General features: G+C 38.2%; 1 protein-coding gene across 1 annotated transcript; it reads right to left on the bottom strand.

Moving 5' to 3' along the window:
• Positions 1-139: 139 nt before the first annotated feature.
• Positions 140-18,578, bottom strand: wfikkn2a (info WAP, follistatin/kazal, immunoglobulin, kunitz and netrin domain containing 2a). Its single transcript, XM_061884761.1, has 3 exons — positions 18,262-18,578; positions 4,648-4,964; positions 140-1,679 (listed from the first exon to the last, which is right to left on the bottom strand). Exons 1-3 carry the CDS (start codon positions 18,448-18,450, stop codon positions 479-481), a joined length of 1,707 nt encoding a protein of 568 aa, XP_061740745.1. The 5' UTR covers positions 18,451-18,578; the 3' UTR covers positions 140-478.
• Positions 18,579-27,936: the final 9,358 nt, after the last annotated feature.

Raw genomic sequence — 27,936 nt, 5'->3', positions numbered from 1 at the left:
GTGCCTGTGTGGACAGCGTATATATATATATATATATATATATATATAGACACACACACACAAAAGAGTGTAAGAGGTTTTCTATAGGGCTTTACAGTTGGAATAGATCGCATCTGAATTAACTGTATTGTTAGCCGCCTCGTACTAGGATTGTTTTACTATTTAGAATTTGTTGCCGATAGCTACTGTTGCTATGTGTCTGTGAAAGTCATGTGTTATGGTAATGCTTAAAATTACCAAAATACTGTAAATATTACATGTAATCATGAATGTGCCTGTGTTCAGATCGTATCTGAATTAACTGTATTGTTAGCCGCCTCTTACTAGAATTGTTTGACCATTTAGAACACACATAAAAGAGAAAAAGAAGTGTGTTCTTGTCTGACATAGAGATTGTGGATTTTTTTTAAAAAGTGCAGTTCTGACTGGTGGACTTGTCTGTACAATTGATAGAGATTGGTAACAATTAATAGTCTCGCTACTGAGTGCCGGGGAACTCTTTAAAGAAACCGCAGCTTTTCTTGTGGGCGACCTCGCGAAGTTTCCTGACCTTACGTGCGCCGGAGGGGCTAACGAAGCTGTCCGGCTGCAGGACCGCCATCCCGTTGTGAACTTCGCCCATGATGATGAGCGGGTTCTCGGCCACGGTGATATTGGGGCAGGGACAGTTCCAGTCCATGTTGAGCAGAGTCACCTCCAAGGGTTCTTTCCCAAAGAACTTGAGACCCATCTTCTCGTCCTTCAGGATCTCCTCCACCGTCACCAGGGCGTGACCGGACTCTTGCTCCTCGGTCAGCTCCGTGACCCGTCCCAGGATGACGAAGTCACTCTTGCAGAAGCTTGTCACCATTTTCCCCCGAGGCTTGCAGGCCTTGCAATTGTGGTTCCTGGGAAAGGGGCACATTCCCTCGCAGGCCTCTTTGGACTCGAAGTTGTTCTCGTTGCCGCCGCATCCGCCGTAGACAAAGGACTGGCACTTTTTCAGGGCGTTGCTGTAGGCCCAGCGCTGCTCGTAGGCCTTGCATGGGCCTTGGAGACTGGGTAGGCTGCAAGGAGCCGCCAGCTCTCCTCCACACGATAGCATGCAGACATCGTAGGAGTCGAAGTGGTTCCGGTTCTTATTGCACTGGCTGAAGGTGAAGGTGAAGCAGTTGTTCCTGCTCGATTCGTAGTACCAGCTCATGCTCTCTTCGCCGCAGTCGTCCGTGTCCGGACCTTTCAAGCACTCTGCAGGTGGGAAGGGCAGATGAGTGTTATTGCCTCCTCCGTCCTTTCCCTTATCCTCTCTCATGATCACCGCTAAAGGAAAGTGCGACGACACGCTTCCTCCCACGTTTCTAGCCGTGCACGTATAGATCTCGGCATCCTGGAGCTGCGAGTTGTATATGACCAGCTGGCCGATGTTGGTGACCACGACGTTCCCCTGCACGTGGTTCGGTCTCATGACCACGTTGTCTTTGCCCTTCAGTTGTTTCTCCCAGGTGATTTCCGGGGTAGGCTTCCCGGAGACCTCGCACAGGAAGCTGGCCGTCTCGCCCACAAAAACAGCCTGCTGGGTGGGGCCGCTGTGGATGGTGGGAGGGTGGATGTCAGCTGGCAGGGTGGTCTGTAGAGCCGTGGTTGGATAGAGGGTGGTGTCCGCAGGGATTGGACTGGTGTTTGGCCAGGTCAGGTGGTACCTGTAGGTAAGTGGAGTAGGAAGAGAGTTAATCAGAGCTTCAAACCTACAGTATGTACTGTAACGGTACGTGTGTTTGTATTGAACCGTTTCGGTACGGGGGTTTCGGTTCAATACGGAGGTGTACCGAACAAGTTTCGAAGCTAAAGTCTTAACAAGCTGCTTTGCTTCTTCTGCCTCTGTCTCAGCACCCAGCATTGTCCCACCCACACAACCATCTGATTGGTTACATATATAGCGGTAACAGCCAATCAGCAGTGCGTATTCAGAGCGCATGTAGTAAATGCTTAAGCGTTGAGCAGATAGGTGTTTAGCCGGTGAGCATAAGGCAGCGTATTCTCCCCAAATGATAATAAACACCTCCCAGTCAACTACTACTAACATCACTATGAGCCCGTTGACCTTCTAGAAACTTAAACTGCAGCTCAGCTCGCTCGCAGTTCTGGCTTGAGGAGAAGGCTAATTAGCTTTTAGCGTAACGTTAAATCATTTTGCGGTGTGTGTGTGTTTTACGGACAGAAAAGCTTTGAATGGCAGGGTCCCTTCTATCACATGTTGACAAAAATATAACATTTACATAATAAAAATCAATTACAGGATTCCCAAATGCTGTGATGAATTAAGCATGATGAGTTGACTTGAAACTATTTAATGTTGCACTTTTTATATGTAAAAGAAAAGTTTTGTCATTTTATTTAATCTGAGCAACAATTTGAGTCAGTTTAATGTGGATTAATGTGGGCAGAATTATTATAGTGTTCTCACTGTTAAAAGGATAAAGCCGTTGTTTACAAATTTGGTAAATAAATAACCCAAAAATTTATATTTTGTTGTTTTCTTACTGTCCCGAAAATGAACCGAACCGTGAGCTCTAAACCGAGGTACGTACCGAATCAAACTTTTTGTGTACCGTTACACCCCTAACAGTATGTTCTCTGATAACCTTCACACACATTTTAATAGTTTCCATTCAGGTTGTCTCACAGGAGCTGTTACAGATCTTGATAAATATCTACGATTCCATTGTGAATGCATTAACTATGAGTTAGTTTAACAGCGCTAATTGTTTTTTTACACACAATTAGCGCGCATGCATCCTGACTCCTTTTTGACCCTCAGCCCATTCCGTAGTTTTGGGATACATAAAGGCATTCAGTTACTACTGGGCCACAAGCCCGAAGACAGCAAGCGGAAATGCACGAAGAAAAGGGTACATTACGGAAATTTCAGATCCAAAGCCATGGCAAGTCGTTCTCCTGACAAAACAAGACCATTTTATCTTCGATTGCCTCAGGAAATCTGTAGAACAGGGGTCACCAACCTTTTTGAAACCAAGAGCTACTTCTTGGGTACTGATTAATGCGAAAAAATTGCCAGAAATAGCCAATTTGCTCAATTTACCTTTAATATATATATATATATATATATATATATATACATATATATATATATATATATATATATATATATATACATATATATATATATATATATATATATATATATATATATATATATATATATATATATATATATATATATATAAAATGGGTATTTCTGTCTGTCATTCCACCGTACATTTTTTTTCCTTTTACGGAAGGTTTTTTTGTAGAGAATAAATTATGAAAAAAACACTTAATTGAACGGTTTAAAAGAGGAGAAAACAGGAAAAAAATGAAAGTTTTATTTTGAAACATAGTTTATCTTCAATTTTGACTCTTTAAAATTCAAAATTCAATTGAAACAAGAAAGAGAAAAACTAGCTAATTCAAATCTTTATGAAAAAATTTAAAAAATAATTTATGGAACATCATTAGTAATTTTTCCTGATTAAGATTAATTTTTGAATTTTGATGACATGTTTTAAAAAGGTTAAAATCCAATCTGCACTTTGTTAGAATATGTAACAAATTGGACCAAGCTATATTTCTAACAAAGACAAATCATTATTTCTTCTAGATCTTCCAGAACAAAAACTTTAAAAGAAATTCAAAAGACTTTGAAATAAGATTTAAATTTGATTTGAAAGATTTTCTAGATTTGCCAGAATAATTTTTTTGAATTTTAATCATAATAAGTTTGAAGAAATGTTTCACAAACATTCGTCGTCGAAAAAACAAAAGCTAAAATGAAGAATTAAAATTAAATGTATTTATTATTCTTTACAATAAAAAAAATAAATTTACATTGATTTAAATTGTCAGGAAAGAAGAGGAAGGAATTTAAAAGGTAAAAATGTATATGTGTTTGAAAATCCTAAAATCATTTTTAAGGTTGTATTTTTTCTCTAAAAAAGGTCTTTATTAAAGTTTTAAGAAGCAAAGTAAAAAAAAAAAAGAATTTATTTAAACAATTGAAGACAAATCTTTAAAATATTTTCTTGGATTTTCAAATTCTATTTGAGTTTTGTCTCTCTTAGAATTAAAAATGTCGAGCAAAGCGAAACCAGCTTGCTAGTAAATAAATAAAATTTAATAAAATAGAGGCAGCTCACTGGTAAGTGCTGCTATTTGAGCTATTTTTAGAACAGCCAGCGGGCGACTCATATGGTCCTTACGGGCGACCTGGTGCCCGTGGGCACCGCGTTGGTGACCCTTGCTGTAGAGACTCCTCCCACCCCCACTAAGGGCGGTTTTCACTGCTAGACTTTGGAAAAAGGTTCCGCAGCCTCTGTAGCATAAACTCCAGGTTCTGTAACAGCTTCTACCCTCAGGCCATAAGACTCAACGCATCATCATAATCCCCTCGATTCCCCCCCAAAACGGAGTAACTCTTTGGAATATAAAGACAATATAACATACATCCATAAACGTGGATGCATATGTAAAATATTTAAGATTATTCCTATGATTTAGGGTTCTTCCTATGACACAGTATTGGTATTTGAGTGGATATGAACACTGTGAGAGACAAAATTAACTCAGCAAACAAAAGCAAAAGGGAAAGATTGAAAATACTTAACATGTTACCTGCAGGTGACCTCAGAGATAGAGATACCCTTGGAGCACGCCTCGGCATCCATGTAACACTTGTTATAGTAAGTCATTCCGTCAGAAGCACACGTGAAGTGAGGTTCTCGCTCGCAGCGGTCCCGGCACTTACACACGGGCTGCCCGTCCCAGATGTCGCACTCGGAGCCTTGCTGGGAGCACATGAACTTGTCACAGGTGGCGCCTTTGGGCATGCCGATGGGCCCCTTGTTGCCCTTGATGTCTATGTAGCGTGCAGCCACACAGCTCTTGTTGCCGCACACGTTGGGGCAGCACTTCTCGAATGTCTCGCAGTCCTGAAAGGTGGACGAGAAAACAACATTTCTGCAATACGTATCTTCACGTGACTAAGTCCTCAGGATCTTTGCCTACCAATTTTGCTGTAGGTCCTTGAAAACATTGGAGCACCACTGTCATAGAAAGGATCTTTAGCTAATGTTTTTCGTTGTAGGTCCTTTAAAACAGTAGATGAAGGGTATTTGACTGGTGCTTTTGCTGCAGATCCTTAAAAACAGAAGCATGCCACTGTCATATAAAAGATCTTTGACTATTGTTTTGTTGTAGGTCTTTTAAAGCAGTAGATAAAGGGTATTTGACTGGGGGTTTTGCTGCAGATCCTTAAAAACAGAAGCATACCATTGATCTACTGTTTTAAAGGACCCACAACAAAAAACATTAGTCAAAGATCCTTTATAGCACAGTGGCGCTCTACTGTTTTAAAGGACCTAAAACAAAAAATATTGGTCAAAGATCCTCTATAAAACAGTCGTGCACCACTGTCATATAAACAATATTTGACTAATGTTTTTGCTGTATGTCTTTAAAACAGTCGTGTACGGCTGTTTTATAGAGGATCTTTGACCAATATTTTTTGTTGTAGGTCCTTTAAAACAGTGGAGCACCAACCACTGTGCTATAAAGGATCTTTGACTATTGTTTTGCTGTAGGTCCTTAAAAACAGAAGCATGCCACTGTCATATAAAAGATCTTTGACTAATGTTTTTGCTGTATGTCTTTAAAACAGTAGTGCACTACTGTTTTATAGAGGATCTTTGACTAATGTTTTTGTTGTATGTCCTTTAAAACAGTGGAGCACCACTGTGCTAAAAAGGATCTTTGACTATCGTTTTGTTGTAGGTCCTTAAAAACAGAAGCATGCCACTGTCATATAAAATATATTTGACCAATGTTTTGGCTGTTTGTCTTTAAAAGATTAGTGCAAGACTGTTTTATAGAGGATCTTTGACCAATATTTTTGTTTTAGATCTTTTAAAAAAGTAGAGCACCACTGTGCTATAAAGGATCTTTGGCTAATGTTTTATGTTGTAGGTCCTTTAAAACAGTAGATGAAGGGTATTTGACTGGTGCTTTTGCTGCAGATCCTTAAAAACAGAAGCATGCCACTGTCATATAAAGGATCTTTGACTATTGTTTTGTTGTAGGTCTTTTAAAGCAGTAGATCAAGGGGTTCGACTGGGGCTTTTACTGCAGATCCTTAAAAACAAAACCATACCATTGATCTACTGTTTTAAAGGACCCATAGGTTGATTGGCAGCACTAATTTGGCCCTAGTGTGTGAATGTGAGTGTGAATGTTGTCTGTCTATCTATGTTGGCCCTGCGAGGAGGTGGCGACTTGTCCAGGATGTACCCCGCCTTCCGCCCGATTGTAGCTGAGATAGGCGCCAGCGCCCCCCGTGACCCCAAAAGGGAATAAGCGGTAGAAAATGGATGGATGGATGGACAGCAAAAAAAAATAGTCAAAGATCCTTTATAGCACAGTGGTGCTCTACTGTTTTAAATGACCTAAAAAAAATATATTGGTCAAAGATCCTCTATAAAACAGTCGTGCACCACTGTCATATAAAAGATATTTGACTAATGTTTTTGCTGTATGTCTTTAAAACAGTAGTGCGCTACTGTTTTATAGAGGATCTTTGACTAATGTTTTTGTTGCAGGTCCTTTAAAACAGTGGAGCACCACTGTGCTATAAAGGATATTTGACTATTGTTTTGCTGTAGGTCCTTAAAAATAGAAGCATGCCACTGTCATATAAAAGATCTTTGACTAATGTTTTTGCTGTATGTCTTTAAAACAGTAGTGCACTACTGTTTTATAGAGGATCTTTGACCAATGTTTTTGTTGTATGTCCTTTAAAACAGTGGAGCACCACTGTGCTAAAAAGGATCTTTGACTATCGTTTTGTTGTAGGTCCTTAAAAACAGAAGCATGCCACTGTCATATAAAATATATTCGACCAATGTTTTTGCTATATGTCTATAAAACAGTAGTGCACTATTGTTTTATAGAGGATCTTTGACTAATTTTTTTGCTGTAGGTCCTTTAAAGCAGTAGATAAAGGGTATTTGACAGGTGCTTTTGCTGTAGATCCTTAAAAACAGAAGCATGCAACTGTCATATAAAGGATCTTTGACTATTGTTTTGTTGTAGGTCTTTTAAAGCAGTAGATCAAGGGGTTCGACTGGGGCTTTTGCTGCAGATCCTTAAAAACAAAACCATACCATTGATCTACTGTTTTAAAGGACCCACAGGTTGATTGGCAGCACTAATTTGGCCCTAGTGTGTGAATGTGAGTGTGAATGTTGTCTGTCTATCTGTGTTGGCCCTGCGAGGAGGTGGTGACTTGTCCAGGGTGTACCCCGCCTTCCGCCCGATTGTAGCTGAGATAGGCGCCAGCCCCCCCCCCCCCCCCCCGCCCCCGTGACCCCAAAAGGGAATAAGCGGTAGAAAATGGATGGATGGATGGACAGCAAAAAACATTAGTCAAAGATCCTTTATAGCACAGTGGTGCTCTACTGTTTTAAATGACCTAAAAAAAATATATTGGTCAAAGATGCTCTATAAAACAGTCGTGCACCACTGTCATATAAAAGATATTTGACTAATGTTTTTGCTGTATGTCTTTAAAACAGTAGTGCACTACTGTTTTATAGAGGATCTTTGACTAATGTTTTTGTTGTAGGTCCTTTAAAACAGTGGAGCACCACTGTGCTATAAAGGATCTTTGACTATCGTTTTGTTGTAGGTCCTTAAAAACAGAAGCATGCCACTGTCATATAAAATATATTTGACCAATGTTTTGGCTGTATGTCTTTAAAACAGTAGTGCACTACTGTTTTATCAAGGATCTTTGACTAATGTTTTTGTTGTAGTTCGTTTAAAACAGTGGAGCACCACTTTGCTATAAAGGATCTTCGACTATTGTTTTGTTGTAGGTCTCTAAAAACAGAAGCATGCCACTTTCATATAAGATATCTTTGACTAATGTTTTTGCTATATGTCTATAAAACAGTAGTGCACTATTGTTTTATAGAGGATCTTTGACTAATGTGTTTTGCTGTAGGTCCTTTAAAGCAGTAGATAAAGGGTATTTGACTGGTGCTTTTGCTGTAGATCCTTAAAAACAGAAGCATGCAACTGTCATATAAAGGCTCTTTGACTATTGTTTTGTTGTAGGTCCTTAAAACAGTAGTGCAATATTGTTTTATTGAGGATCTTTGACTAATGTTTTTTTTGTTGTAGGTCCTTTAAAGCAGTAGATAAAGGGTATTTGACTGGTGCTTTTGCTGCAGATCCTTAAAAACAGAAGCATGCCACTGTCATATAAAGGATCTTTGACTATTGTTTTGTTGTAAGTCCTTAATACAGTAGTGCACTGCTTTTTCATAGCGGATCTTTGACTAATGTTTTTTGCTGTGGGTCCTTAAACATAATTTAACACTACTGTCCTCTTTGACTATTGTTTTGTTGTAGGTCCTTAAAACAGTAGTGCAATATTGTTTTATTGAGGATCTTTGACTAAGGTTTTTTTTGTTGTAGGTCCTTTAAAGCAGTAGATAAAGGGTATTTGACTGGTGCTTTTGCTGCAGATCCTTAAAAACAGAAGCATGCCACCGTCATATAAAGGATCTTTGACTATTGTTTTGTTGTAAGTCCTTAATACAGTAGTGCACTGCTTTTTCATAGCGGATCTTTGACTAATGTTTTTTGCTGTGGGTCCTTAAACATAATTTAACACTACTGTCATATAAAGGATCTTTGACTACTGTTTTGGTGTAGGTCCTTAAAAACAGTAAAACACTGCAGTGCTACAGTATAAAGGATCTTTGACTAATGTTTTTGCTGTAATCCTAAAACAGCAGAGAACTACAGTCATAGTACTTATCTTTGACAAATGGTTTTGCTGTATGTCCTTAAAACAGTAGTGCATGCTGTTTAATAGAACATCTTTGATTAATGTTTTTATTGTAGGTCCTTAAAACCAGTTCTGCACCACTGAAATAGATATGATCTTTGACTAATGTTTTTTGTCGTAGGTCCTTAAAAACAGTAGACCACAACTGTGTTATAAAACATATTTGACTAATGTTTTTGCTATGGGTCCTTAAAAAGAGTTTAAGACTACAATCATATGAAGGATCTTTGACAATTGTTTTTGTTTTAGGTCCTTAAAAACAGTAGAGCACCACTGTGTGATATAGCGTCTTTGAGTAATGTTTTTGCTGTATGTCCTTAAAAACAGTAAAACACTACTGTCCTGCAGTATAAAGGATATTTGACTAATGTTTTTTTTTGCTATAAGTCCTAAATCAGTAGAGCACTACAGTCATATAAAGGTTCTTTGACAAATGGTGTTGCTGGATGTCCTTAAAACAGTTTAGCACGACTGTTTTATAGAAAATCTTTGACTAAGGTTTTTGTTGTAAGTCCTTAAAAACAGTTCTGCACCACTGTCATGTAAAGGATCTTTGACTAATGTTTTTGCTGTATGTGTCTAAAACAGTATTGCACTACTGTTTTATGGAGGATCTTTGACTAATGTTTTTTGTTGTAGGTCCTTTAGAACAGTAGATAAAGGGTAATTGACTGGTGCTTTTGCTGCAGATCCTTAAAAACAGAAGCATGCCACTGTCATATAAAGATTCTTTGACTATTGTTTTGTTGTAGGTCCTTAAAACAGTAGTGCATTATTGTTTTATAGGGGATCTTTGAATAATGTTTTTTGTTGTAGGTCCTTTAAAGCAGTAGATAAAGGGTATTTGATTGGTGCTTTTGCTGCAGATCCTTAAAAACAGAAGCATGCCACTGTCATATAAAGGAGCTTTGACTATTGTTTTGTTGTAAGTCCTTAATACAGTAGTGCACTGCTGTTTCATAGCAGAACTTCAACTAATGTTTATTACTTTGGGTCCTTAAAAGCAGTTTGACACTAATGTTGTTTTAAGGATCTTTGACTACTGTTTTGTTGTAGGTCCCTAAAAACAGTAACACACTACTGTCCTACAGTATAAAGGATCTTTGACTATTGTTTTGTTGTAAGTCCTTAATACAGCAGTGCACTGCTGTTTCATAGCAGAACTTTGAGGAATGTTTTTTACTTTGGGTCCTTAAAAACAGTTTAACACTAATGTCGTTTAAAGGATCTTTGACTACTGTTTTGTTGTAGGTCCCTAAAAACAGTAAAACACTACTGTCCTACAGTATAAAGGATCTATGACAAATGTTTTTGCTGTAGGTCCTAAAACAGCAGAGCACTACTGTCAAAAATTAGGATCTTTGACAAATGGTTTTGCTGGGTGTCCTTAAAACAGTAGTGCACTGCTGTTTAACAGAAAATCTTTGACTAATGTTTTTGTTGTAGGTCCTTCAAAACATTAGAGCACAACCTTGTTATAAAACATATTTGACTAATGTTTTTGCTGTATGTCCTTAAAAAGAATTTAAGACTATTGTCATATAATGCATCTTTGACTATTGTTTTGTTGTATGTCCTTAAAAACAGTAAAACACTACTGTCCTACAATATAAAGGATCTTTGACTAATGTTTTTTTGCTATAGGTCCTAAAACAGTAGAGCACTACTGTCATATAAAGGATCTTTGACAAATGGTTTTGCTGGATATCCTTAAAACAGTAAAGCACAACCGTTTTATAGAACATATTTGACTAATATTTTTGTTGTAGGTCCTCAAAAACAGTTCTGCACCACTGTCATATAAAGGATCTTTGACTAATGCATTCATTCATCCATTTTGTGCGCTTGTCCCTCTTGGGGTTGCGGTGGTGGCTGAAGCCTATCCCAGCTGCATTTGGGCAAATGGCGGGGTCAACCCTGGACAAGTCGCCACCTCATCCCAGTCTTTGATAAATGCTTTTGCTGTCGGTCCTTAAAAACATTAGAGCGCCATTGTCATATAAAAGATCTTTGACTAATGTTTTTGCTGTATGTCTTTAAAACAGTGGTGCCGTACTTTTTTATAGAGGATCTTTGACTAATGCTTTTTGTTGTAGGTCCTTTAAAGCAGTAGAGCACAACTGAGCTATAAAGTGTCTGTGACTATTGTTTTGTTGTAGGTCCTAAAAACAGAAGCATGCCGCTGTCATATAAAACATAATTGACTAATGTTTTTGCTGTATGTCTTTAAAACAGTGGAGCACCACTTTTCTATAAATGATCTTGACTGGTGCTTTTGCTGTGGGGCATTAAAAAGAGTTTAACACTACTGTCGTATAAATGATCTTTGACTACTGTTTTGTTGTAGGTCCTTAAAAACAGTACAACACTACTGTTCTACAGTATAGAGGATCTTTGACTATTCGTATTTTTGCTTTAGGTTCTAAAAAATGTGAAGCACTACTGTCATATAAAGGATCTTTGACAAATGGTTTTGCTGTATGTCCTGAAAACAGTAATGCACTGCTGTTTTATAGAAGATTTTTGACTAATGTTTTTGTTGAAGGTCCTTAAAAAAAGTTCCGCACCACTGTCATATAAACGATCTTCGACCAATTTGTTTGTTGTCATTCCTAAAAAACAGTAGTGCACTACAGTCATATAAAGGATCTTTGACAAATGTTTTTGCTGTATGTCCTTAAAACAGTGGAGCACTACTGTCATATTAAGGATCTTTGACAAATGGTTTTGCTGTGTGTCCTTAAAACAATAGTGCACTGCTGTTTTATAGTGGATCTTTGACTAATGTTTTTTTGGGGTGGGTCCTTAAAAACAGTTCAACACTACTGCCATATAAAGGATCTTTGACTACTGTTTTGTTGTAGGTCCTTAAAAACAGTAAAACACTACTGTCCTACAGTATAAAGGATCATTTACCTTTTTTTTGCTATAGGTCCTAAACAGTAGTCTACCGCTATTTTATAAAACATCTTTGACTCATGTTTTTGTTGTATAGGTCCTTAAAAACAGTTCTGCACCATGGTTATATAAAGGATCTTTGACAAATGGTTTGCTGGATGTCCTTAAAACAATAGTGCACTACTGTTTTATAGAAAATCTTTGACTAAAGTTTTTTTGTAGGTCTTTAAAAACAGTTCTGCACCACTGTCATATAAAGGATCTTTGACAAATGGTTTGTTGTATGTCCTTAAAACAATAGTGCACTCCTGTTTTATAGAAAATCTTTGACTAATGTTTTTTTGTAAGTCCTTAAAAACAGTTCTGCACCACTGTCACGTAAAGGATCTTTGACAAATACTTTACTGTATGTCCTTAAAACAATAGTGCACTACTGTTTTTCTTTGACTGGTTTTTGGAGGTCCTTAAAAACAGTTCTGCACCACTGTCATATAAAGGATCTTTGACTAATGTTTTTGTTGGAGGGCATCAAAAACAGTAGTGCACTACTGTCTTCTAAAGGATCTTTGACAAATGCATCCATCCCAGTCTTGGACATATTGTTTTGCTGTCGGTCCTTAAAAACAGTTTAGCACCACTGTCATATAAAGGATCTTTGACTAATGTTTTTGTTGTTGGTCCTCAAAAGCACAAGTGCACTACTGTCTTATAAAGGATCTTTGACTAATGTTTTTGTTGTTGGTCCTCAAAAGCACTAGTGCACTATTGTCATATAAAGGATCTTTAGCTAATGTTTTTCCTGCATGTCCTTAAAAACAACAGTGGGTTTGTGTCATATAAAGGATCTTTGACTAATGTTTTTTCCGCATGTCTTTAAAACAGTAGAGCACTACCTTAAAACAGTCATACACTGTTTTATAGAAGATCTAGGACTAATGTTTTTGCTGAATGTCCTTATAAACAGTGGAGCACTACTGTCATATAAAGGATCTTTGACTATTATTTTTTGCTGAAGGTCGTTCAAAACAACAACTGGCATATGCACAAAAGCTTTGACTAATGTAAAAGGATTTACATCGGTCACATAAATATAAATATTCTAGTTTTGATGACTTTAGCATGGTTGTTGTATATCATTAAAAAAAACTGAGTGCTCCTGCCATATAAAGGATCTTTGTCAAGTGTCTTCGACTTGTGCTTTTGCAGTAAGTCCCGAAAAACAGCAGGTCACGCCTGTCACATAAAGGAGCTTTGACGAGCGTAAACATATTTATCTGTGCTTTATGACTTTATGATCATGTGTAGGACAAAAATATGAAGTCGTGACCGTGCCTTGTATTGACAAACAAAAATATAAAAGTATGGGGCTGTCAAAGTTAACGTGTTAACTCATGTGATTTATCAAAATGCATAAGTGTGGAAAAAATGTTTGACGGCACTAATATATAATTTTCTGATACAGTATATGCAAAAATACACTAAACTTTACAGACTTTAAATTTCAATATAATAAAGACAACATTGACATAATTATTACATGCACTTTTCCACATATTCCAAGGAACATCTATCACACATTGTAATTGTAAGCTGTAGTAACCCACAACTTAACACTCCCTAAAACCGATTCTCAAACTGTGGTAGTGGTACGCAGTCTCCATCTAGTGGAACGCCAAAGAACAACTTGATTAAAGTAGAGTTTTATTTTCCGAGACTACACACAGTATTACTGTTCAAAGTAGGGTTGTTTGGTATAGTATCGCGATTCTAATGAATCATATTCGGTAATATACCACCTCTAAAAAGTACCAGCCCCACACACTCCTGCCCCTTCGTCATCACGTCATGACATTGCTGGTTTACGAGCAGGTGAGCATGTTCGGCAGCTCACAATCACTGTCTACTTAGAAACAGACACAGTGTGTAGACAGAAAAGGGGGAACGGATGCATTTTGGCTTGAAAACTAACAATAAAAGTGAAGTTATAACACTGAAACGCCCTTAAGAAGAGGTGCTTTAAGACATGGCTAGCTAGCTAGCTTGCGGCTGAAGTCCATCCGCAGTCTGCAGTGTTTTAGCTACTTCTAAATCACTAATCCTCGCCTCCATGGAGACAAATCAAGTAAGTTTCTTACAAGTATCATCCCTGCAGGACGAGGAATAGCTAAACATGCTTCACTTCACTCAGAATGTAAACAAACGCCATGGGTGGATCTACACCTAACATCCACTGTAATGATAACATGCACAAGAGCGTAACCTCTTCCGAGGATGTTGTAGTCGTAATGATTTGTGCAGTCCTTTGAGACATTTGTGATTTGGGGCTATATAAATAAACATTGATTGATTGATTGAACTAGTTGATACTACTATGATTACTACTACTATGATTATTATTGATATTGTTTAGAATAACAAAATCTTTTTTCGTTTTAAAAAAATTCATATTAGGTTTATAAACTTAGGAAACATGTCCCTGGACACCTGAGGACTTTGAATATGACCAATGTATGATCCTGTAACGGCTTGGTATCATATCGATACATAAATTTGTGGTATCATCTAAAACTAATGTAAAGTATCAAATAACAGAAGAATAAGTGATTACATTTTAACATACGTGTAGATAGAACATGTTAAAAGAGAATATAAGCAGATATTATCAGTAAATGAACAACCAATAATTCATTTTCTACCGTTTGTCCTTAATAATGTTGACAAAATAATAGAATGATAAATGACACAATATGTTACTGCATATGTCAGCAGCAAAATTAGGAGCCTTTGTTTGCTTACTTATTACTAAAAGACAAGTTGTCTCGTATGTTTACTATTTTATTTAAGGACACAATTGTCCTTCAATTACAATAAAACAAACGTGTTTAATGTACCCTAAGATTTTCTGTTACTATAAAGCCAGATTTTTTTCGTCCCCTTTATTTACAAAAGTATCGGAAAGTACCAAAAGGTATCGAAATACATTTTTGGTATCGGGACAACACTGGTTCAAACTGTGCATTGTTACAGTGGCCAAAAATATTAAAAATACTTGTTTGAAAAAAAAAGACTTGATTTTAACGAATACCCAGGCCTACTACGCTACTGTGTTTAAATGTTGGGTCATTATTCTGGTACTTGGAACATACTTGCAAAGTACTCTGCAAAAACTACTGAACCAGTGTTGTAATCCAGTGGTTCTCAACCTTTTTTCAATGATGTACACCCTGCGAACATTTTTTTAATTCAAGTACACCCTAATCAGAGCAAAGCATTTTTGGTTGAAAAAAAAAGATAAAGAAGTAAAATACAGCACTATGTCATCAGTTTCTGATTTATTAAATTGTATGACTGTTTTTAAATCTTTACATGGACTGGCACCTCAGCATATCTCAGACCTCATCCAAATTTACACTCCTGCGCGCGCTCTGAGGTCCGAGAGCCAGATCCAGCTCGTGGTGCGCAAGACCAGACTTAAAACCAGGGTTGACAGGGCCTTCTCTGTGGTCGGCCCTGAGCTCTGGAACACTCTGCCCCTCCATGTTCAAACTGCTTCCATAGTGGAGTGTTTTAAGTCTCGTCTTAAGACCCACTTTTATTCTTTGGCTTTTAACACTATGTGAGTTGTGTGGTCCTCTGTCCTCTGTGTTTTTATACTTTTTGATTTCTATCTTACTGTTTTAATTGATTTTACCCTTTAAAATTGTTTTTAATCATATTTATTTTTATATTGGTTTTATATGTATTTATTTTTGGTTTTTATTCAATCATTGGTGGAGCATAATTTTGTTTTTTAATATTGTTTTTAACATGGCTGTGCAGCACTTTGGAAACGTTCTTGTTGTTTAAATGTACTATATAAATAAAGTGGATTGGATTGGATTGTACAGTGCAAAATATTGCTCATTTGTAGTGGTCTTTCTTGAACTATTTGGAAAAAAAGATATACAAATAACTAAAAACTTTTTGAAAAAAAAACAAGTGATTCAATTATAAATAAAGATTTCTACACATAGAAGTAATCATCAACTTAAAGTGCCCTCTTTGGGGATTGTAATAGAGATCCATCTGGATTCATGAACTTCATTCCAAACATTTCTTCACAAAAAAAGAAATCTTTAACATCCATATTTATGGAACATGTCCACAAAAAATCTAGCTGTCAACACTGAATATTGCATTGTTGTATTTTTATTTTTCACAGTTTATGAACTTACATTCACATTTTGTTGAAGTATTATTCAATAAATATATTTATAAAGGATTTTTGAATTGTTGCTATTTTTAGAATATTAAAAAAAAAAATCTCACGTACCCCTTGGCATACATTCAAGTACCCCCATTTGAGAACCACTGTTTTAATCTAACAATGGCAGTAAAAAAAATAAAATAGTTTGTTATCTTTGTTCCTAGATGCATAAATGGAGACATAAAGCAGTGTTTTTCAACCACTGTGCCGTGGCACACTAGTGTGCCGCGAGATACAGTCTCGTGTGCCGTGGGAGATTATCTAGTTTAAACTATTTGTGTTAAAAATATGTTTTGCAAAGCAGTAATTATAGTCTGCAAATGATGTGTTGTTGTTGAGTGTTGGTGCAGAGTAACCGTGTAATACTCTTCCATATCAGTAGGTGGCAGCCAGTAGCTAATTGCTTTGTAGTTGTCGGAAACAGCGGGAGGCAGAGCGAAGGCAAAAATGTGGCTAATGCTACAACCAAAAATAAAGAAAAAGGTGAGTGCCCCTAAGAAAAGGTATTGAAACTTAGGGAAGGCTATGCAGAGCAAAACTAAAACTGAACTGGCTACAAAGTAAACAAAAACAGAATTCTGGACGACAGCAAAGACTTACTGTGGAGCAAAGACAATGTACAGCCGAACATGACATGACAATCAACAAAGTACCGCACAAAGAAGCATTAAAAACAACTGAAATATTCTTGATTGCTAAAACAAAGTAGATGTCGGAAATATCGCTCGAAAGGAAGACATGGAACTGCTACAGGAAAATACCAAAAAAAAAGAAAAAGACACCAAAATAGGAGCGCAAGACAATAAGTAAAACACTACACACAGGAAAACAGCAAACAACTCCAAATAAATCAGGGTGTGATGTGACAGGTGGTGACAGCACACCTACTTTGAGACAAGAGCTATAGTCATGCATGCTTGGTTATGCTTTAAAGCAGGGGTGTCAAACTCAAATACAGAGTGGGCCAAAATTAAAAAACTGAACAAAGCCGCGGGCCAAAATTGAACAAATTAACCTTTTAATAGGACCTAAACAAGTTTTGCAATGAATATTGAACAAGCAAAGCTTATGTTACTTTATAGTGACATGCAAAATCGAGTTTCAAATAATAATAATAATAATAAAAAAAATATCAATGGCATATCAAATAAAATTTGAATAAAAATGTAATGCCTCTTTTCTATTTGCAGCCTTCTGAGGTAAGTATCAAAATTAACTTTTTGCAAAGGCTAATAATACATTTGAAAATAAAATAACAATAATGAATGAATCAAAAATTCAAGTAGTGCAAGAATAAAAACATTAATTATTGCTCAGTTTGCTAAACTGATTTGCTTTAACACCGAATATAAAACAAGCAACGCTTATACAACTTAACTGTGCAAAATCAACATTCAAAAAACAAACAAAAGAATATCAATGGCATATTAAATAAAATGAAAATTAAAAAAATGGTGGTAGCGTGGGGGGGTGTATAGTGTAGCGTCCTGGAATAGTTAGTGCTGCAAGGGGTTTAGGGTATTTGTTCTGTTGTGTATATGTTGCGAATGTTCTCCCGAAACGTGTTTGTCATTCTTGTTTGGTGTGGGCTCACAGTGTGGCGCATATTTGTAACAGTGTTAAAGTTGTTTACACCGCCACCTTCAGTATGGATGTTGACAAAGTATGCATTGCGTTCATTGCGGTGCGTAAAAGCCGCATATATTATGTGACTGGGCTGGCACACGTTTGTAGGGAGGAAAAGAGGACATGACGACAGGTTGTAGAGTACGATAAAGGCAGGGTCCTCAATATTGTTGTCAGGGTGGAAATCGGGAGAAATTCGGGAGAATGGTTGACCCCGGGAGATTTTCGAGCGGGGCACTGAAATTCGGGAGTCTTTTGGGAAAATCGGGAGGGTTGGCAAGTAAGAGTATTAGCGGTGAATGCGGTGTTACAGCGGCACCACTGCTGTATAACACCGGCGGGCCAGCTCTAATGTTAATTTGATATTGCCTTAAGGGCCAAATTAAATTACACGGCGGGCTAAATTTGGCCAGCGGGCCAGAGTTTGACACCCATGCTTTAAAGTCATATCCAACAATTGCGACAATGGCTTTTTTTTACTGTCAACAGAGTTTAGTTTTTTAATGATTACTGCTGGTGGTGTGCCTCCGCATTTTGTCAACGCAAAAAAAATGTGCCTTGGCTGAAAAAAGGTTGAAAAACACTGACATAGAGAGCCAGAACTCACCTGGTCAGACTCACACTCCCTGATGCAGGTGCTCATAGCATCCACCCACAGGTTAGGGTTGAGCTCATTGGGGCACAGACCCGCGTGGGAGTAAACCACTTTGGCCACGGACATCGGCATGGCTCCCGTGGACAGCGGGAAGGTGGAAAGAAGAAACCAAATCCACCGCGGGAACAACATCCACCACATTGCGCCCCACACTCTCGGGGAGAGACGACGATTGGAAAGTCCTACTTGGGAAAAGCAGCCTGGAAAAGTCCTGAAAGTTGCATAAAAGTCAAAAGAGTGTCTGATACTTGAGGGGGAACAAAAGATGGACGGAGTGAGCGCGCTGCAGAGCAGACTGACTTACAGTTATCTTCATTCAAAGACGTTTGCGCACACATTTGGAGTGCGGCGCAGCCTTAATTAACCCTTAGCGTGCACATGATAATGCGCAATGAAACAGCCGCGCAAATGCGTCTGGACTTTTAAAAAAATATGCATTTTTGTCACTTGCATGACGACATTTTTGTCTTTTCACTGCCAAAGAAGGGATTATTGATGCATCGCAACATATCATAGCAACCTCCGTGCAATGGTGCCCTCTCATGGATGACACTGAAAGGGACAACTGCCTCCACTGACAAATATAAGGACTTAATGACGTTCAAAGTATGTAAATATTTAAAGGCCTACTGAAATGACATTTTCTTATTTAAACGGGGATAGCAGGTCCATTCTATCTGTCATACTTGATCATTTCGCGATATTGCCATATTTTTGCTGTAAGGATTTAGTAGAGAACATCCACGGTATAAGATTGCAACTGTCGGTGTTAAGAGAAAAGCCCTGCCTCTGCCGGACGTCGCAGACGATGACGTCGCAAGTGTGGGGGCTCTTCACATATTCACATTGTTTTTAATGGGAGCCTCCAACAGAAAGTGCTATTCGGACCGAGAAAACAACAATTTTCCCATTAATTTGAGCGAGGATGAAAGATTTGTGTTTGAGGATATTGATAGCGACGGACTAGAAAAAAGAAAAAAAAACGAGTTAAAAAAAAGCGATTGCAATGGGACGGATTACGATGTTTTTAAACACATTTACTAGGATAATTCTGGGAAATCCCCTATCTTTCTATTGTGTTGCTAGTGTTTTAGTGAGTTTAATATTACCTGATAGTCGGAAGGGTGTCTCCACGGGTGTGTTGACGCCAATGTCTCAGGTAAGTCGACGGCAGCTTCATGGACGGCCCACGCTCAGCTTTTCTCTGATAAGAAGCGACTTTTTAACCACAATTTTCTCACCGAAACCTGCTGGTTGACATTTGGTCTGGATTCATGTTCGTTTGACCGCTGTGATCCATAGTAAAGTTTCACCTCCGGGAATTTTAAACACGGAATCACCGTGTGTTTGTGTGGCTAAAGACTAAAGCTTCCCAACTCCAACATTCTACTGTGACTTCTCCAATATTAATTGAACTAATTGCAAAAGATTCAGCAACACAGATGTCCAAAATACTGTGTAATTATGCCATTAAAGCAGACGACTTTTAGCTGTGTGTGTGCGCAGCGCTCATACTTCCTAAAAACGCGTGACGTCTTGCGTACACGTCATCATTACACGACGTTTCCAAGACGAAACTCCCGGGAAATTTAAAATTGTAATTTAGTAAACTAAAAAAGCCGTATTGGCATGTGTTGCAATGTTAATATTTCATCATTGATATATAAACTATCAGACTGCGTTGTGGGTAATAGTGGGTTTCAGTAGGCCTTTAATAAAATAATGTGTTAAATCAATAATTATTGAACCGTTTCCCCCTCATAGTGTGACGCTTAGCTGGCATTGTGGTTATGCGGGTGCGTTCTCTCTATGATGCAGGCGGACTGGACACAGCATGAATGTAAGAAATGATTAATATATACTAAAGAACAAACTAAGAACATAAAGACTTGTACAAGGCACAAAAGACAAAACCAACAGAACTAGCATGGGAGCTAGAAAGAACTGAAAGCGCTAGCATGTGAGCTACGGACACAAACGAAGGAATAGCGTGGAAGCTAACAAATACAAAAATACTTTTACCACAATAGGAATCGGCGACGTCACCTGTTGCATCGATCAGCAAACTAGACTGCGAGAGTGAGTGACAGGAAAATTTTAATGTTTTTGGCTCTGTCTACATTAAGCCGGATAACCCCTTAAACAAATAATTATTTAGCCTAAGCATTGTGTCAGCCACACTAAACCATCGTTTAAGGCAGGGGTGTCAAATGTACGGCCAAACAGGTTTTACCCGGCCCGCGGGATGAGTTTGCTAAATATAAAAATGAGCCAACATTTTTGGAATGAAAGAAACACCTGTTCTAAATGTGTCCACTAGATGTCACAATAGCAATTCTTTGTATCCTTGTAGATGATGCTACATATGTACAAACAAATAAACCACATGATGTTAGTCCACCAGTCAAGGAAAATGAGCAAACTACATAAATAACATCCTGTAATTTGACTTTGACACAATTTTTTTTATCTTGATTGAAAATTAACACCATTGAGTTGACTGAGGAACACTATCACATCATTTATTCAGAAAGTATAAATAACGACAAATAAAGATGGAATACTATTAACCGCAACATGTAAGTGTAAAAAACAAAAACAACAACATTATGATTTGTACATTTTCTGAATTTTTGAACAAAGAAAACAATGTGAAGTTGTCTTTATTTTTAAGTTATCGTGCCGTGATTTTACCAGTCCACCCTACTTGGGAGTAGATTTTTCTCCAAGATGCCCCGGATCTAAAATGAGTTAGACACCCCTGGTTTAAGGTCCCCCTCCTCGGACAATTTTTTACACGGGTAAGTGCGCTGTGTATTTCTTGAATCTCCGGCTCTTAGCTTTATATGGACTCATAAATCATTTACAAAGTGAGTTTGGAGAGGAAGTGATGCCAGAAAGAACGCGCCACAGCCAGCTTCATAACAACCGGAGTTAACCACTGGAAAGATGGAGGTGAGTCAAGCAGACATGCCCGTGTTTCTCATTCTTCTACATGTACAGACTCTTGTGGAAATCACACATGAATACCTTAAAAGAAAGCGATTGCAGCTATTTCGGATACAACACATCTCAGACGGCAAGAGAACTTTCGAATGTCTAGGTCAACTTTGTCCGTTTGTCGAAGGGGAGACAACGAGAATGCAGGCTCCCGTGGATGTGATTAAAAAAAGTCAGTTGAAGGGGAAGACGAGGGAAAACATTTAATGCATTTGGACTGGCAAAGAAGACTGTATCAATTATTGTCCGCCATGTATGTCGCGGACTCAACGTCTAGGTCCAGAGTATACAAAGCCACCAAAAAAGAATGGACAATGAAGGTGAAAGCAAAAGAGTGAGTAGTGTCCTTACCAGATATCTAGATCCCTAGATTGATTGATGTAAAATGTTCTTTATCACATTGTTTACTTTCACATGTCCATTAAAGATTTGATTAATTTATGATGGCTCAGGTGTGATTCACTACAATAGGTCCCCACAGCGCACTGGATTCCAGTAAATTGAAATACCACAAGACTGGATGTTGTTCAGAATTTAATTTAAGAACTTGCACACAAAGCCACACTGGAGGTGATTACATACTTGCCAACCCTCCCGGATTTTCCGGGAGACTCCCGAAATTCAGTGCCTCTCCCAAAAACCTCCCGGGACAAATTTTCTCCCGAAAATCTCCCGAAATTCAAGCGGAGCTGGAGGCTACGCCCCCCACCATTGAGTCAGACCTGACTCAATGTTATGACCCTCTTAAACAGGACAATACTGCCATCTACTGTACATATAATAGAATTTAAATAAATTCTACATTTAAGTGCAGTCAAGGAACATGCATTAGGGAGTCTGTTGTTCTGAAGCCCACAGTAAAGAGACGTAACTTCATCACGTCGCCTGGTTATTGACTCCAACCCAATATATTACACCGTCGACGGGCAAAATGAAGAAATACGCTTGCAAGTTCCAGAACGATTGGAAACAAGAATTTCAGTTTATCCAGGAGAGTTCGAAGGGGAAGGGGTATGTTGCCTGTAAATTTTGTAGAACAGACTTCTCCATTGAACACGGCGGCCGAACGAATATTCAGCCATGAACGGTCAGCGAAGCACAAAGCGTCCGCAGCGCAGCATCGTTCACAACCCAGTATTATGGCCCACCTCGCAGAATGGAGACCCGATAGTGTATCTTATGCTGAGACAAAGATGGCTATGCTGATAGCTGGAAGCAACAAATCCGTGAAGGATGTTACCAGATTCGGAGATCGCTCGCCAATACGCAAATGGCAGAACAAAGGTTACTCAAATAGTGAAAGGTAAGTGTTGTTGTTGGTTTTTTTTTAGTAACAAGCAAGCACAGTACAGTTAGTAAAACAACTGTGTTTTTATTACTGTGTATTTGATAGGTGCCGTCGGAAATTCAACTATTTATTTTATTTATATATATAATAAAATAAATATATATAGCTAGAATTCACTGAAAGACAAGTATTTCATACATATATATGTATTTATATATATGTATATATATATCAAATATATATGAAATACTCGAGTTGGTGAATTATACGCCACCCCTCTTAACTACGCCCCCCGCCCCAACCACGCCTCCGTCCCACCCCCGACCACGACCCCACCCCCACCTCCCGAAATCGGAGGTCTCAAGGTTGGTAAGTATGGGTGATTATGACGTGCACATGCGTACTAGGTCGCAAGGATAAGGTTGGATGGGATTTACCCTGAATAACCTTAGTGTAGAAGGGGCCTAGAGGCCAAACGGTCTCCACTGAGGGCTGCATCCTGAAAAATCAAAAGATTTAATGTTAAAATTATTTAAATATTTGATAAAATAATAATTTTATAAATAATCATTGAACATTTTCCCCCCTATTTTTTTAGTACCGGGGTCAGTAACCAGCGGCTCTAGAGCCGCATGCAGCTCTTTAGCGCCGCCGTAGTGGCTCCCTGGACCTCTTTCAGAGATGTGAGAAAATGGAAAAAGATGAAGAAAAAATTATATTTTTTGTTTTAATATATTTTCTGTAAGAGAACAAAGCTAACGCAAACCTTCCTAATTGTTAGAAATCCCACTGTTTATGTTATATTTGCTTCACTGATGAGAGTATTTGGAAAGCGCGGTTTTGTCCGACTAATTTCAGCAATCCTTAAACTCTTCGTAGTTTGTTTCCACGTACAACTTTCTCCGATGCCGCCACAGAAAGACGTTTTTTATGCCACGCCTTCATCGTCTCATTTTGTCCACCAAACGTTTTGTGCTGTGCGTGAATGCACAAAGGTGAACTTTGTTGATTTTATTGATTTGCTGGCGTGCTTATCAGGCATATTTGGTCAGTCCATGACTGCTTGCTAATCTGTGCTAACATGCTATTTAGGCTAACTGCATGTTATGCCTCGCTTGTAGTTATTTTTGAGTTAATTTGATTTCCTTTACTTATGTACTCTGTTAATTTAATTTATATTTGCATGTCTCATGACACATTCATTATCTGTATGTCATTTACAACATTGTAATATCGTAAATTGAAAAAGACTCTACCAGCTTGCAAAGATTGTACTAAATCCAATAGATGAAGACAGCCTGCCGTTTCCTTTAACATGGACAAACACATCTATACCTTTGGCCATTCTGAGCCAGTAATTTTCAGGAGTTATCTCATCCTCTGAGAATACCCCGTTTTACTAATGATTTCCAATGTTGCATCCATCCATCCATCCATTTTCTACCGCTCATTCCCTTTCGGGGTCGCGGGGGGCGCTGGCGCCTATCTCAGCTACAATCGGGCGGAAGGCGGGGTACACCCTGGACAAGTCGCCACCTCATCGCAGGGCCAACACAGATAGACAGACAACATTCACACTCACATTCACACACTAGGGCCAATTTAGTGTTGCCAATCAACCTATCCCCAGGTGCATGTCTTTGGAAGTGGGAGGAAGCCGGAGTACCCGGAGGGAACCCACGCATTCACGGGGAGAACATGCAAACTCCACTGCAAAAATGTGTAAAAGAAATATTACATTTCAACATTTTTGTCAACGAAAATTTGCATCAGGCTTTGATAGTAAGCTACTATAGCTAATGTAGACACTTACATCACGTGTTGCCTTTATTATAACACGTATATAAATGCTTTTATTTTTTTGCGGCTCCAGACTGATTTTTTAATTTTTATTTTTGGTCCAACATTTTGGGTTGTCGACCCGTTTTGGTATAAAACATGCATCAAATTAAAGTTAAATAAATTAATGAATCGCAGGGTGCTTCTGATGACATTTTCCCGCAAACTTATTCCAAACTCGTTCCTGGTCTGTCCCTGATAAGAGCATTATCACAAAAGTCCCTCTTTTTGGGTAGACGTACTGAGTTTAGACCCTTGGGGGGAGTAGCGGCAAGAAGTTACGTTTGCAAATTGATGTTCGATTTTTGTTCCTACAATACAATGTCTTTTCCAATAAATTAATTTAGTCCAGAACATTATTCAAATCAAATTCATATTTCAGTGAATTAATTAAAAAAAAACATTTTACACTGACAAAAACGTGTACAAAAAAAAAGGTATTTCACTTATCTGGTATTTTCACTATAAATGACCTTTATTATTTACATTTAGGCGATTTGCGTTTGGCGTGTGGCACATTTGTCCCTTGCAGGCAAAAAAGTTTGGACACCACTCGAATAGTGCATCTACATACATTAAAAAAAAAAAAAAAAAAAAAAAGAATATATATATATAAAAAAACACTTTATTTTAGTAGTTCAGTTCAAAAACCTAAAATTCATTTTGTTGAATGAAATTATTCAAGAAATTATTTATTGAAAGCCCAAATTTTGATAATCCATCCATCCATTTACTACGGCTTGTCCCTTTCGGGGTCACGGGGGGTGTTGGAGCCTATATCAGCTGCATTTGGGCGGAAGGCGGTGTACACCCTGGACAAGTCACCATCTCATCGCAGAATTTTGAAAATAATATACAGTTAAATATAGTTAACTACTAGTAGATGCTCAAATATGTAGACATATATTCACATACAAGTTTATTTAGAGACAACGTATTTTGTTATTAATAACTATTATTATCCATCCATTTACTACCGCTTGTCCCTTTCGGGGTCGCTGGAGCCTATCACAGCTGCATTTGGGCGGAAGGCGGGATACACCCTGGACAAGTCGCCCCCTCATCGCAGAATTTTGAAAATAGTATACAGTTAAATATAGTTAACTACTGGTAGATGTTCAAATATGTATACACATACAGTATATTCACATACAAGTTTATTTAGAGACAAAGCATTTTGTTATTAATTACTAGGTTGATTGGCAACACTAAATTGGCCCTAGTGTGTGAATGTGAGTGTGAATGTTGTCTGTCTGTCTGTGTTGGCCCTGCGATGAGGTGACGACTTGTCCAGGGTGTACACTGCCTTCCGCCCGATTGTAGCTGAGATAGGCACCAGCGCCCCCCGCAACCCCAAAAGGGAATAAGCGGTAGGAAATGGATGGATGGATGTATTATCCATCAATTTTCTACTGCTTGTCCCTTTCGGGGTCGCTGGAGCCAATCTCCGCTGCGTTTCGGGTGGAAAGCAGGCTATACCCTGGACAAGTCGCCACCTCATTACAGGGTCAACAGAGATAGACAGACAACATTCACACACTAGGGCTAATTTAGTGTTGCCAATCAACCTATCCCCAGGTGCATGTCTTTGGAGGTGGGAGGAAGCCGGAGTACCCGGAGGGAACCCCCGCAGACACGGAGAGATCATTCAAACTCCGCACAGAAAGATCCCGAGCCCGGGATTGATCTCAGGACCTTCATATTGTGAGGCATATTTCAGATATTCCTTTACATTACAAAATATTTTTTTGCTAGTTTTTTCCCATTTTAAGCCGTTTTTTGTTGTTTGTTTAATTTAATTTTATTCCTTAAATGTGCAAGTTTAAAATTTAACCAGTCTTGAAACGGCCCACGGGGTGCACTTCGAACACCATTGCATTAGGGGGGATGTGAATAGACCAAAGGCCATGTTGACTCCAATATGTATTCTTTCCTGAGAATAACATGTGACAATATGGGTGGTCAAATATTCGAGGTCAAGAGATTTAGACAAGTGAAACCAGCAGGTGGTTCCTAACGACTTCTGCTGAAGCAAGTCAGAGCTCTTCTTTTGACACCTTAAAGGGAAACTGCACTTTTTCAGGGAATTTTTCCAATCGTTCACAAACATTATGAAAGACATGACGACGGATGGAATTTTTAAAAATGCATTGTAAATCTTAAATAAACGTTAATAAGTCTTCTTACAGCTGAGCCAATGGGACGTCCTCTGTTCTACGCATAAAATCTGATAAATAACCATTCAAAAAGCGCTGACAATACTTAATTTACATTTGGTGACTTCAATATTAACAAAGTATTAGTGGTATTGTTATTATAAGCGCTTACACAGATAAACAATTTATAGTGGCGATGTGTCCCTATGCTTACATCAAGTGGTCAGCAGCTTCCTTGCTCCCTGTAAATTCATAGTAGATCATAAATCATGCATCTCACCTGGAAAGTAGATAGCTGAGAACATAATCCGACAAGTTGGTACACTTCGACCGCCATGTAGGACCTGGAACTAGCGAGAAAGACATAAAAAGCGTATGGTACCCCCACCATGTTTCTTTGCAAAGATTAGATTAGAGAAAGTCTTCATATACATGGGACTATATGAACATCCCAGCAGTCTGCATCCTAATGACGACAGACATTTTACAGTAAGTGATGTTTTATTATGTTTCCTGGCTCTCTGAGTAATAATCAATGACGATAAAAGAAAAAGCAAAAAGCAAAAAGCAAACGTGATGCGTTTTTGAAAACAATTATTCATAATATGTAAATAATAAATATTATAAATGTGCCCGTTACTACATTACATACACACTTACAAACCCTGTTTCCATATAAGTTGGGAAATTGTGTTAGATGTAAATATAAACGGAATACAATGATTTGCAAATCATTTTCAACCCATATTCAGTTGAATATGATACAAACACATGATGTTCAAACTAATAAACATTTTTTTGGGGGCAAATAATCATTAACTTTAGAATTTGATGCTACCAGCACGTGACAAAGAAGTTGGGAAAGGTGACAAAAAATACTGATAAAGTTGAGGAATGCTCATCAAACACTTATTTGGAACATCCCACAGGTGTGCAGGCTAATTGGGAACAGGCGGGTATAAAAACAGCTTCCCCAAAAATGCTCAGTCTTTCACAAGAAAGGATGGGGCGAAGTACACCCTTTTGTCCACAACTGCGTGAGCAAATAGTCAAACAGTTTAAGAACAACGTTTCTCAAAGTGCAATTGTAAGAAATTTAGTGATTTCAAAATCTACGGTCCATAATATCATCAAAGGGTTCAGAGAATCTGGAGAAATCACTCCACGTAAGCGGCATGGCCGGAAACCAACTTTGAATGACCGTGGCCTTCGATCCCTCAGATGGCACTGAATCAAAAACCGACATCAATTTCTAAAAGATATCACCACACGGGCTCAGGAACACTTCAAAAAACCACTGTCACTAAATACAGTTTGTCGCTACATCTGTAAGTGCAAGTTAAA

The sequence above is a fragment of the Nerophis ophidion genome, linkage group LG23 (genome assembly GCF_033978795.1).
Source record: "Nerophis ophidion isolate RoL-2023_Sa linkage group LG23, RoL_Noph_v1.0, whole genome shotgun sequence".
NCBI classification, from domain to species: Eukaryota; Metazoa; Chordata; class Actinopteri; order Syngnathiformes; family Syngnathidae; genus Nerophis; species Nerophis ophidion.
This window is presented reverse-complemented; position numbering and strand designations above follow the sequence as displayed.